The 14,038-nt window shown below is 39.9% G+C and overlaps 1 protein-coding gene across 1 annotated transcript; it reads right to left on the bottom strand.

Moving 5' to 3' along the window:
- Positions 1-3,063: 3,063 nt before the first annotated feature.
- BORCS7 (BLOC-1 related complex subunit 7) lies at positions 3,064-12,341 on the bottom strand. Its single transcript, XM_082608605.1, has 5 exons — positions 12,161-12,341; positions 5,864-5,926; positions 5,711-5,754; positions 4,722-4,742; positions 3,064-3,953 (listed from the first exon to the last, which is right to left on the bottom strand). Exons 1-5 carry the CDS (start codon positions 12,296-12,298, stop codon positions 3,902-3,904), a joined length of 318 nt encoding a protein of 105 aa, XP_082464731.1. The 5' UTR covers positions 12,299-12,341; the 3' UTR covers positions 3,064-3,901.
- Between the last annotated feature and the right edge of the window lie 1,697 nt (positions 12,342-14,038).

Here is a 14,038-nt window from a genome sequence, read left to right as displayed (position 1 = left end):
AAGGCTCTATCATTTTCCACTTGTTCACTTGTGCTTGTTTTATTATATTATCTTCAATTTGTGGTTATTCATAAGAATCATTTGATAAGCCTTAAATCCACTTAACCACACACAGATAAACTGCAGTAAAACAAACCACCATCAACTTACATTTAGTTATTCCCAGTTTTCCTCAGGTATCTAGTGTGCAGGGCTGATTCTGGACCAGACTGCTTGTGACCATCATTCATTCTGATTGGTCAGTGCTTCAGCCACAGAATTTTTTGTTTTTAATATCACCCCTGCTAAATGGTAGGTATGCTATGTAGGCCAAGTCAGATATCTCATATCAAGCCATATTTTAAACATTAGCACAAAGCTAATTTTCTCTTTCTAAGATAAAAAATAAATATACACAGATATTTTCTTCCCTTACCTCAAAGGATGGCCTTGTGAATACCTCCACACATCCCACCTTGGAAGCTACTGGTCTGACAATTCCAGGATGGTCCAGAAAGGCAGATTTTTGGTTCAGTACACAAAACCATCTTTCAAGTAGAGCATTCCAAAATGGCCACCACCACTAAGTAAAGGATTCTCCAAACATTAGAAGTATTTAAGCAGAAGCTAGATGACCAACTGGTTACTTACCAGAGATGAAGTAGCAGGGGTAAATGGATTGGATTCAATTACTTCCTTTTCTTTTTTATGATGCTAAATACTAGAAATGACAGGAAGCACCCTTGTTTCTACTTATAAGAAAAGTAACAGATAATAGCAAGCTAGACTAGTAGTCAGAAGACCTACCATCAAGTTCAGTGACGTTGGGTAAGTCATTTAATCTCTCTGGCTATGTTTTTCATCTGTAAAACATGGGGCTAGAATTTAATCACTTGTGAGGCCCCATACAGCTCTAATATTCTGGGGTTCTATTATTCTTTCTTCTAAAACATACTTTTAGAGAGACTTTTTTTTTTTAAGTTTAATTAGAAATAGACGTTGAGGGCCTCCCTGGTGGCGCAGTGGTTGAGAGTCCGCCTGCCGATGCAGGGGATACGGGTTCGTGCCCCGGTCTGGGAGGATCCCATATGCCGCGGAGCGGCTGGTCCCGTGAGCCATGGCCGCTGGGCCTGCGCGTCCGGAGCCTGTGCTCCGCAACGGGAGAGGCCACAACAGTGAGAGGCCCGCATACAGCAAAAAGAAAAAAAAAAAAAAAAAAAAAAAAAAAAGAAATAGACGTTGAACTTTTTTAGATGCCTTTTTGGTGTATATTACAGTGATGTATGATTTTATTGTTTTTTATTAATGTAATGTGTTCTGCAGCTGTTATATGAACTTTGTAACTCTAGAATTATTTTAGCAGTTCTTCCAAATATTTCTCTATTCAATTTCCTGAGATTTTATTAGGATTTTTGCATCCATGTTCATAAATAAGAATCTCCTAAATGTCTTTATATTATCTTGCTTTTTATTTTTTTTAATGAAAATTACATTTACTTCAGCAAAGGAACTGGGTATCTTCCAATCATTTTCTATACTTTGGGAGTATATGGAAATGATTTGTTATTTGATACTTTGGAAAAGTCTCAGGACAGCCATCACAAGCAGATGACATTTTAATTGGTTATTTCTGACAATTTATGGATTATTTCTCATAACCAGTCTGGACATATTCTCTTTTAAATGTCAGTTTTATCATATTATATCATTATAAGGAGCCAGATATTTTGATACTAGTAATTAAATTTTTAGCATCAAGCTGACAGATCTCTCTTTTCAAATCTAATTGATTTATCTTATATATCTCCTATTCAATTATAAATATACTAATTTGTACTTTTACGATTGAGCTGACATTTTACCAATTTAATCTGTAAGAACCAATTAATGGTTTCAAATATTTTTCTAATTTTTGTCATTCATGCTTGGTTTTCTTATTCCACTTTGATTTCTTTTGTTCTCTTTCTAAATTCTAACCACAAACTCCTTAAAAAAAAAAAAGAAGACATTTACTTACGCCTTATCCCTAATACAGATATTTAAAGCATGATTTTTTTCTTTATAGTACTGCTTAGGTATCATCACATAAATTTGCTTGCATAGATTTGAATTTTCATTATTTTGAAATTATCCTCCCACATATCCTCTACAACACAAATGTTATTTTAGAGAAGTATCTTTTGTCGCCATATTAACCTATTTCTATAAGAAACAAACTATCAAAGTATGTATACATTTCTGCCTGCTCTCACATTTCTGTCTACTTTTCTTTCATGTATTTTGGCATTATGTTCTTTAAAATGACTAAATCAGTACTACTAGGTTTTCATTATTTAATGTAAATTTCATCTTTATTTACCATTCAAATTTTGATTGTGAAATTTACTTTATCAGATATAACATAAGCAGTCACTGCTTCTTTCATATTTGTTCCAGCATGAGGAAGAAAACAAAGACCATAGTTTAATTGTTTTTCATCTTAAATATTTCTTTGTTTTGTGTATACTTGGATGGTTAAACTTTGTTTTGTTTTCTAAACTGGTGACTTTTTAAAAAAATCAGTCCTTGGATTTTCTAAGTAGATAATCCTACCGTATGATAACAATTTTGTCTCTTCCTTGCTAATAGTTACATTTAATTTTAATTTCTGCACCAGGTGTGGCTTCCAGCAAAATGTTGAATAGAAACTGTGATAGTAACATCAAATGTTTTACTACTAATATGACAACTGCTGTAAGTTTGCAAGCCTTCTTTTTAAGCTAAATTGAGCCTGTTTACATTTAATAATTGTAATAAACATTTATAGAATGAATGTATAAATGAATTCCTTCATACTGTTTTTTTACTTTAAGTTAATGTATATATATATAAAATGAGGAATAAATGGAATCTGATATGATTAGTCAACTTGATGATATAGAATATGAATTAAATTGAACTCATATTTGCTTTTTTTCTTTCAGTAAAAACACCATTTTCTTATGTCAGCTTTCTCCCAATACCTTAGTGAATTAAGAACTGAGCTAAAACAGGTTGGAAGTCCCATTTTAAATTCAAGTAAAGCATAGACATTCAGACTTGACAACAGACAACGGTAATGACATTTAATGAGATAAATTCAATGAACGTAGGTAAATGTCTATAAACATAAGGTTTTCTACATGGCACAACCCTATACCGGAATCACAGTAACTCAACTGCATTCTCACTTGGCAATAATGTCATACAAGTGAATTTGCTGATGACTAGCAAAATTACAAAATGAACCCAAGGCCACTTAATCAAGAGTCACAACAACAAAGAAACTCTAGGAATGAAGGTCAAGGCAGGAGGTTGCAGCTGGCCAGATATGATACCATTTGCCTAATTTTCATGTAGGAATTTGCTACAACAAATAAAATAACTATCTCCTCTTAGTTACTAGAAAAGAAAAGAAAACAACAGGTATTACCTAATCACCATTCTGTGACCATGAAATTAAAATATTTCCTGAATGTATGATTAAAAGAAAAAAGTCTTTAAAAACAATATTAATCATTCTTATACATTCACAATAGAAGCGCTTAAGTCTGAATTTAAAACACTACTCAGTATTTGCTTAAGAAACACATTTAGACAATATGGCTTTTGACATATTAAAGTTCTATGAGAAAAACTAAGACATCTTTTAATTTTGCTTTAATATCAAATTAACAGAGCAACTTAAAAATTCAATAAGAGCATGGGTTGGTTTGATTCAAGAAGTGCTTTCAAAATTCAATCACTTAACTTCCTTTCAGGAGAAAGTGTTCATCATCACAGATCTTATTCTAACTTAACTTTTGGAGAAGAAAATGGAAAATCAAACCCATAGCACAGTAGTTATGTAAGATATTTCCTCCTCTGTGTCAGGCAAAGTGCCTTTGCCCTCTCATAACGCGTTCTACTTCAACAGATGATTTAACTGGTCCTGTAGATTTGATGACTGCTCAACACTACAAATTAGAATAGAGAAAAAGGTTTATCTAGAATGAGCATCTCGTTGTCATAGCAACCCTCTCTATGCAATATTACTTTCTTTTGGCTTTAAATGTGGGGGCTATTGATGGGGTCAGATCCACGGTTGGATGCAGAGATAGGGGTATTCCTCTACATTCTTTGTATGCAATGGTTTCCTGTCTCTGCAAGTTCAATTTCATATGTTCTCCCTAGAAAAAATGGAGGACTAGATACTGAAAAAAAAAAATGTGATCAATGTTAAAAAAAAAGACATCTCATTGTGCAAGTGATTTGCACAAAGTATATTATATGCATAGTTCTGTTGAACTAAATCAAAATTTCTATTGGTCCACTAGGGTCCCAGACATGTTTAAACTATGAAGAAAAGATCTGTAAAGCCAACTAGTAGTGTAAACAACATTGCAAGGGACAGATTTAATCCACTTAAAACAAAAACAAGGCTGTTCAATGACTTTGGCACATTTACTTGACTTAATGAATATTACCAGCATAAAAGGTTTCCTACCCTCAAAGTTGGTCTCTACACCCTATAACTTTTAGAAAGCCTTTGCTAGCAGTGAATTGACTTACTGCATGCCTTTGAAATATTCTTTATATGCCCAATGAGCTATCCTAGAACACATGGCAACTTAAGGGCATCTGTGAACCAGAGTTTTGTACTGATCCTAGGCCCAGCAGCATAATTCCCCCCAGCCTGCTACAGTTAGTTGGCCCCCCACTCCTCTACCTTTGGGGTTACTTACTTCTTCTGAATAGCTTCTTGCCTAAATCAGAAAAGGAAAGAGGAAAGTAAACATAAGAAAATGCAGCGAACTAGTAAAAGTTATTTTTGGTCAGATATGTATATATAGGCAGAACAAATTTCCAGCTTGTCACATTTCATATTTCTGTCCATCCTATCCTAAGATTGTGCTATTGAACAGAGGTTCAATATCTGAGTGCAGAGTTGCTGAAAAGATGATTCTAAACCTAAAGATGTAATAATATTCTATCAGAGTGAGGGATGTGGTCTAACAAACTACAAGTATGGCTCAAATTCAGTCTGGGTATGTGGAGCCAAACGGTCACATACCTGATATGTACACACCCCAAAAAATGAATATTTAGCTATTTAGATATCAAGAGTTAAATTCCCAATCAGATATTTCTAATAGATACATAAGTATAATGTCAACTACATAAAATAAAAAGCAAAATGAAATAAGATGAAAAGTTAATTAAATTATAATTTTGTCCAAAAGGGGTCTCTATATTTCAAAATCTCCTGGATGATTTATATGTAGTTAGGGCTGGGTTATATATGGGAATGTAAGATAAAGAACATAGTTATACTTGATTCTGCAGGAAAGGTGCAGTTGCTCCAGGAAAGACCTCAGGCACAGACAGTGGACAGATACTGGTTAAGTGCCTACTGGGTGCCAAGCGCTGTGCATGTGTGTGGTCCTGGATGGGCCCTGCCCTTATGGGGTTTGCAGTCTCTCCTTCTGAGAAGCCCTCAAATTATCAGAGAGGTTCACAAAGGTGGTCCCCACTCTGATCACACCCCATACCCCAAATTCTTCTGCAGTCTCAAGCAACTCTTCCAGAGGGAACACATCCTTGACTAACCCCTCCTTTACTCCCAGCTCCTGCCTCCACAGGAAAATGTGCTGAAGCACAAAGGCCACAAGAAACAGCCTGCAGAAAACGATTGCTTAGTAAGTACAGTAGGCACTGGAGAGGGCATACTCACTGGTATTGAAGATGTGTCGTTATTATTGCCATTTTTCTTAAATTCTGCATTAAAAAAAAAGAAAGAAAAACAGAGAAATAGAACATTCCACTTCCCTGAAGCCAAACAAACTGTGCATATAAAACCCAAATCATAACAGAGATTGTTTCTTACATCTTCTGAGTGTAAGATGGCATCTTCCTGTAGTACCATGTTTCGAGCGGCCTGACCTAGCAGCTGGAAGACAAAAATAAAATGGTGATAATCAAAACTTCCAAACTTCCTGTAATCTTCTCTCTGCAGCTGTTATACCACCACCCTTTCTCCGTGCCCACCCCCCCACACACCCCATACAAATATAAACCCTCCAAATGTAAAGGAGGATAATTTCCCATTTGTTCATGTTGAAAATCCATTTCATTGTCACTACGGCAGTTCTGGCATGGGCTCGACATCTGTTCTGAAGGCCACAGCCTGAGAAATCAAGTCCTCCATAACTGCTGAATTTATTAATCAAGTGCTGAGAGGCAAAGTCTGCGAAAACAAACTCTGGCTCCACAAGCCCAGTGAGAACCTAACTTCTGATTCTTTAAAGGCAAACTTGAGATCTGGGGTGGTTTGAGAGGAGAGAGAGGGCAGGAGTTAGGATAGGGCTTTAAAGGACAGAAGGAAGGTAGCTGTCGAGAAATGGAATGAGAGACACAGAGCGGGTAAAAAGGCCTGGGGAGAAGCTTGGGCTTTAAACTGGGAAACCACCATGTAAAGGACGGCCAGATGGAGCTGGGGAAGAGAAAAGAAAGAAGTGCGGCAGCAGACTTTAATGAGTTCACTGATAGCTGGGCCCCGAGACCAAGAGAGAAAGGCTGAGTGAGCTCCGTTTCAGCTGGGTGGCCTGCGCTCAGCAGATCTGCCTCCTTACAGAGAGCCAAGAAGGGATCAACAGAGGTTTCTGGCCTCCTGTAGCACCCTGTTCCTGGCAGACATGCAGTCCAACCATGTAAATGGAGCTACCGTTATGTGTGTCCTACCAACCCTCCCTGCTCCCTTGGGTCAGAGAGATTCTGGTGAAAGGCGGACAGATGACTTCAAATTAACCAGGACACCAGCACTGCTCCAGCCTCCAGATTCCTTCCCTCACAGCAACTTTTATTTATTTTTCTTTTTAACTTTAAAAATTAACACAACTTGGGACCTCCCTGGTGGCACAGTGGTTAAGAATCCACCTGACAGGGCTTCCCTGGTGGCGCAGTGGTGGAGAGTCCGCCTGCCAATGCAGGGGACATGGGTTCGTGCCCTGGTCCGGGAAGATCCCACATGCCGCGGAGCGGCTGGGCCCGTGAGCCATGGCCGCTGGGCCTGCGCGTCCGGAGCCTGTGCTCCGCAACGGGAGAGGCCACAGCAGTGAGAGGCCCACGTACCACAAAAAAAAACAAAAAACAAAAACAAGAATCCACCTGACAATGAATGGGGACACGGGTTCGAGCCCTGGTCTGGGAAGATCCCACATGCTGCAGAGCAACTAAGCCCGTGTGCCACAACTACTGAGCCCTCATGCCACAACTACTGAAGCCTACGTGACTACGGCCTGTGCTCTGCAACAAGAGAAGCCACCACAAAGAGAAGCATGCACACCGCAACGAAGAATAGCCCCCGCTCGCCACAAGTAGAGAAAGCCTGCGCACAGCAACAAAGACCCAACGCAGTCAAAAATAAATAAATAAAAATAAATAAATGTACAAAATAAAAATAAAACTTTACATGCTTCTAAAGGCAAAACAATAAAATAAGACCTATCCAGCCTCTTCCCCTCCCCGGTATCTCTCTCCTATGCATAAATATAAATATATTTTAAATTAGCTTTTGGTTTATCTTTCCATTGTTCCTTTACAAACAATGGACATATATATAGATTCTGCCCCCTTTACATAAAATGTAACCTACCATATGCATTCTTCTGCACCCTGCTGTTTTCACTTGATAATATATACTGAATCTCCACCTTGTTCTTTCAGGGCTGCTGAGCACTCCACTGAATAGATGTCTCATAAGATTATTCAACCAGTCGTCCGCTATAGACTTTGGGGCTGTTTCCAGTCTTTTGCTATTGTAAGTAGTGCTACAAAAAATACCTCATAGTTCTTTGTATCTTTTTGCCATCATGTCTTTGGACAGACTCAGAATCTTGACTGTGACTGCTGGATCAGAGGGTTTTAATTTTGCTACATATTGCCACCCACCCCCCATTAAGGTTATACCATTTTGCATTCCCACCCACCAGGCATGAGAGTTCCTGTTCCCTCCTTGTGGCCACTTTTAAGTGACAAACTCCAAACTCCTATGGATGGTGACTGACAAACCGATGGCAGAAAAGTAAGAGTTCTAACAGAAGCTTCCTCATTCAGTCAACAAATAGTTACTAAGTGCTTATGAGCCAGTAAGAGACATAGCCCCCATCCTTACAGGGCTCACAGGCTGGGATGACAAAGAAGACAAAGGTACTACAATACCTTGTGGTAAGTGCTGAGGGGGAAGCACTGAATGCCCTGGGAGTTCGGGGGGCAGGAGTTACTGCCCCAGTTACTACCATTACTGGGTAGGTGCTCAGGGAAGGCTTCCTAAAAGAAGTGACTTCTAAGCTGATACCTAACGGCTGCTGTTTAGAATTCCGAAGTAATATAATGTTACAAAAAAGTGGCATGATCAGATTTACTGCTTTAGAGTGTGGTAAACAGGATGGACTAGACAGGGGACTAAAGGCAGAGAGACAGGTTAGGAGAATACTGCAGTATTCCAGGCGAGCAATGAGAGTGACCTGAACCACAGATGTGGCAGTTAAAAAGGGCGGCACGGGGGGCTTGAGAGGTATTTAAAGATAGGCTGGACGGGACTTGTGATGGCCTGGAATGCAGGGGCTGTTGGAATGTAGGGCCAAGGTCTTTTCTGTGATGACAGATGTAGTCATTGACATTGTGCATCATTTTCTTACATAAACCAACCACACACGTAACATATCACCTAAGATTTCCAGTTTCAGTTTCCTTAAAGTGGAACGTCTTAAATACACCTGTAAAACCACCTGAGTACAGAATCTTTTTAGATTTCTAGGAACTTCCTCCCAGGCTTGGACCACTGTCTTGCTCATAATTAACTCAATACCAGTTTGTCTTGGTACTTCTCTTCAACAAGTATTGCTAATTTTCAACTTAGTTTTCATAGCAACAGCAACCCTCTTTTTTTCTGCCCTCATATTTCATCATTTCCCATATCATTCCATGAAACAATGTAGTTGCAATAGCAAGCACAAGCGCCTTACACAGGTTTAGGAAAAAACCACAATGAACCCTTACCAAGCACACAATTCACCTGGAGGAGCAGAAGCGCAGGTGTGCACGAGAGAAGCGTATTAGGCACAAGCATTCTTTGTGCCATGGACATAGGTTGGTATGATTTCCTCACTTTGTGCTCCAGTCACACTGGCCTCCCTGCATTCCTTACGTACATCCCCATCTCAAGGCCTCTGCAGTTGCCATGTCCTCGACGTGGAACTCTCTGCCTCCAGATGTCCATATGGTTTGCTCCCTCACTTCATTCAAGCGTCTGCTCGAATGCTACCTCCTCAGAGAGCCCTTCCCTGACCACCCTATTTACAGAAAACCCTTTCAGCACTCTCTATTCCCAGCTTTATTTTTCTGCATAGCATTTACTACCACCTTTTTTGTGTTTCATTTTTTTTGTCTGTCTCTTCACTAAAGTGGAAGTTTTCTAAGTACAGGGACTTAGTTTTGTGTACCAACGTCTCCCTTGTACCTAGAACAGTTCCTGGCACATAGCAGACACTCTATAAATATGTGTTAAGTGGATGCTGTGAAAATGAGTGTTTTACACATGGAAATTGTCAGTTACTCAAACAGAATAGCTACCTGGAGACTGCTGAAGAGAGAAGCAATGCTCTGTGGGCTAAGAAGGATTGAAAATCAGTAAGACACTCCCATAACCTCAGAGCCTAGTAAAGGAAATGGCAAAAATACATAACTACAGAAAAGTACAATATGGTATGTGGTAAGTGTCATGTAAGAGATCCAGTAAAAAAGAAAAAGTTTAGACTTGAGATATGTGTCAACTCTGTCCCAGAAAGTTGGACTGGCTTCAGCTTAACTCAATCCACACCACTTACTGAGCACCCTGTCTAAATCTACTACAGAAGAAGCCCTCATGAAAAATACACGAGGAGCAGGAACGGGAAGCAGCAAGCCATATTAGGGCAGTCAATGGTGGCACTGTGGCTTTTTGGCCACTGAATCCAGCTAGCGGCCATGGGAAGTGACGTCAAAGAATGTGGGCTTAGGACCTGTCTGCCTAGGCTTGAATCCTAGCTCTACCCCTTCCTAGCTACTGTGGGACCCTGGACCAGCGAAATTCCTCTCTGTAAGAGCAGTACCTCCTTTATTAGTGATTGTGAAGACTTAATGAATTAAACGACATAAAACACACACTTTTTTTTGGAAAAGCTGAAATAGAATCTAAAAATCATGAAAAGGAGAAGGAAGCAGATATGTCTACCACGAAAACTGACAAAGCAACTTCTGTGCAACCAAGGCAAAAAGTGAAACACAGTAAGTTGCATAATTCTTATTTGGTAAAAGGCAACACAACAACTCTTCAAAAAAGATAAACTTTCCTCTGATACTGAATCCTAAAATGAGTATACCATGTGGACCTCACACAAAGCATATCTGGGATCATCAGATCAGTGACTTCAGCAATAGTATTATGGTAAACGCAAACACTTTTTGGTTTTTTTTTATTAATTAATTAATTTATTTATTTAATTTTGGCTGCATTGGGTCTTTGTTGCTGCGCACGGGCTTTCTCTAGTTGCAGCGAGCGGGGGCTACTCTTCGTTGTGGTGTGTGGGCTTCTCATTATGGTGGCTTCTCTTGTTGCGGAGCATGGGCTCTAGGCACACAGGCTTCAGTAGTTGTGGCATGTGGGCCCAGTAACTGTGGCTCGCAGGCTCTAGAGCACAGGCTCAGTAGTTGTGGCACACGGGCTTAGTTGCTCCGTGGCTGTGGGATCTTCCCGGACCAGGGCTCAAACCCGTGTCCCCTGCATTGGCAGGCAGATTCTTACCCACTGCGCCACCAGGGAAGTCCCGCAAACACTTTTTTCACTCAGCTGTTTCTTGCAGCCACTATCAACAGAAGCTAAGGACATAACATGAAAGCTAATTTTGCAAGGATAATTCTACTGGACCTTAAACTAATATAAATAAAGCTGCTTTGAACATTCATATACAAATGTGAAGGCTTGCAAACATATTATGTTTGCTAATGCAACTACATAACAATGAAATAATAAGTGATGAAACATGAGTAAAAAAAGAGTGGGAGAGAAAGAGGTGCTACTGTTATGAAAACTAACTTGAAAATCAAAAATACTTCTTGAAAATAAGTAGCTAAGATACACTGCTACTGAGTTAATTATGAGCAAGACAATGGTCTACAGGAGAAAGTCATAGAAATCTAAAGACTCTGTCCCCAGATTGTTTTACAAGTGTATTCAAGATGTTTTCCACTTTAAAGACTCCAAACCTGGATATCTTAGATGATACATTATGTGCATGGCTGGTTTATGTAACAAAATGATGTATATGTTTTCTTTTCTCCTGGTTAAAACCTAGAAGTTGAAAGTCTAGGTCATTAGACCCATTTTGTTTGTCCAATCACGTGCCTCGTGGGCATTTGGATTGTCTCCAGTTTGGTGCTATTATGGATAAATGTGCTATGAACGTGTGCAAGTCTTTGTGTGGACATATACTTTCATTTCACTTGGGTGAATACCTCAGGGTACAATGGATAAGTCCTTTTTTGGAGAGAAACAGTGTGCACATATAAAGCTTGCTGGTGTGACAAGCTATCAAATAATCCCATACACGGAATCAGCCAGAGGATGATGAGGGGAAAATCACGGCAAAGGAGAAAGCTAATCTAAGAAACAGAAAACCAAGAATGTGGCCAGAAAGACAAGTCAGAAAAGAATAAATCTGTGGACAGACGATGCATAAAAGTGTGGAAGGAATCTGGAATGTTGAGGGCAAAACCACGCGGAATTTAGGGGCCGAAAGAGACATCTTCACTAGAGACAACTCTGAGAAACAAATGAGGAACTCGTTAGGATCACTATCTCATCCGTCGTCTGCGGCGATCTCTGCTTTGAAGCACAGATTTCCATCATTTCGTTTCTTCCTCCCCGCCTCCATTCCCCCACCACCACCCCGGCTCACAGGACCGCTAGTCCTACCCAAAGAGACTACACACCCCAGAATGCAACACGCGCCCTCCGGAACGAGGCCTTCTCCCTTCTCCACTAGTTCACGGACTACAATTCCCAGGATGCAACACGACCCTCTTCCCACGGCTATGGAAGTCAAGTCTCCCGGTATTAAGCCCGGAGAGTCCACTCCCAGCTCACCTCGGAGCTCCGGGAGCCCTTCAGCACCTGCTTGGTGAGCGCGATCACGTCAGTACCACAGGTGTTCACCTTCTCCGTGAGAAGCCCCTTCACAGACTGACCGAATCGCGCTTGCGAATCTGGAGTTCCAGTCGCCATCACTTCAACCAGTGAACTCCTCCCCACGGCCGATGGCGCGTCGCAGGGGCCAAAAGATGAGCAAAGCGAAAGGAGGCGGTGTCTTTTTTTTCCTACCATGGGAAAAGGAAGGGACGCATGCGCGTAGCGGAGGGTGAGCTTTGCTCACTTTAAATTCATTTAAAATACTCAGTTGATATCCTGAAGAAGACAGGGCCCAGGCAAACATCAATGGAGGGGATGGAATACAATTTCAATAAACCCATGGTTTAAAATCAGAAGGCCTGGATTACAGTCCCAATTCTGCCGTTTAGTTGTGTGACTGCAAATTATTCAGCCTCTGCAGCATCTTGTGTTCCTCATCTGTAAAACAGAAGTAATAAAGTTAAACGCTCCAAAGTGTATGAGAATGAATTAAGATCAATTCAATTTTAGCAAACATTTCATGAACGAAATACCAAACACTGCTGGGCTGAGGTAAAGAAAGAGAAGAGATGCAGTCCTTGTCTCCAGTGAGCTCCCAGGCTGAGGAGGCATGTAAACAAACAGAAGAACCGGGAAGAACAAGCTAATAGAAAAATTGGCAAAGTTCACAAACAGGCAGTTAAAAAAGTAAATAAGATAGTCAATAGGTATGACAAATGTTTTACATCTCTAGTAATTTTTAGTGATAAATGACCCCTTCGTTCTACTTAAAGCAAACTGATTATCACCTTGAAAAGAATTCGTATCTGAAGTGTTTCATGTAGCTCTATTTTTTTTTTTAGCTAATGCACGAGAGAGATGACAATGGTAAATTGGCAAATTATGTTTAAAATCACCTATACTCAGTATCAACATTACTTTCTCTTCCAAGTGTCTAGATTCATATGTCTGATTCTTTCATTTAATTCTTATTCTTAATCAACTTTATTGAGGTATAATTTATGTTCAATAACTACATTCTTTTAAAGCATACAGTTTGATGAGTGTGATGGATGTGTACACCTGTGGATTACCACCACTCTTAAGATACAGAACATTTTCATCACCCCCACAAGTTTCCAAATGCCCCTTTGTAGACCATCTATCCCTCACTCCAGGCAACAACAGATCTGCTTTCTAGCACTACAGATTAATTTGGGTTTCTAGAATTTTATATAAATGGAATCATACAGGAAGTACTTTTTTTGGTCTGGCTTCTTTCTCTCAGCATAACATTCTGAGAGTCATTCACTTAGTTGTGTATATCACTAGTATGTTCCTTTTTTATTGCTGAGAAATAGTCCATTGTATGGATATATCTCATTTTGTCGATCCACTCACCTGTTGATGGACATTTGGGTTGTTTCCATTTGGGGGTTTTATGAATAAAGCTGCTATGAACATTCATATACAAGTCTTTATGTGAGTTTGTTTACATTTATCTTGAGTAATATCTAGGAGTGGAATGGCTGGGTCATATGGTAAGTCTTTAACTTTTCAAGAAACTGCCAAACCATTTCTCAAAGTTTACCACTGCATTCCCAACAGCAGTGTAAGAGACTCCAGTTGCTGCACACCCATAAACTTAGGAAAAGATTGAGCCATGGTAGAGCCATGGTAACAAGTAGCCACCTGTAGTAGACAGATTGGCCACTGACAGCTGGCTTCCATGATTCCTATCTCCTGGTGTTCATGCCCTTGTGTATTCCACCTCTCTTACTTGTAGGTGGGACATATGACTTGCTTCTAACCAATAGTATATGCGTAGGTGATGGGAGATATGTGATTATATGTAAG

The sequence above is a fragment of the Mesoplodon mirus genome (assembly GCF_964341445.2).
Source record: "Mesoplodon mirus genome assembly, chromosome: 2".
Classification (NCBI taxonomy): Eukaryota; Metazoa; Chordata; class Mammalia; order Artiodactyla; family Ziphiidae; genus Mesoplodon; species Mesoplodon mirus.
The sequence above is the reverse complement of the archived record's forward strand: the minus strand, read 5'-3'. Positions and strand labels throughout refer to the sequence as shown.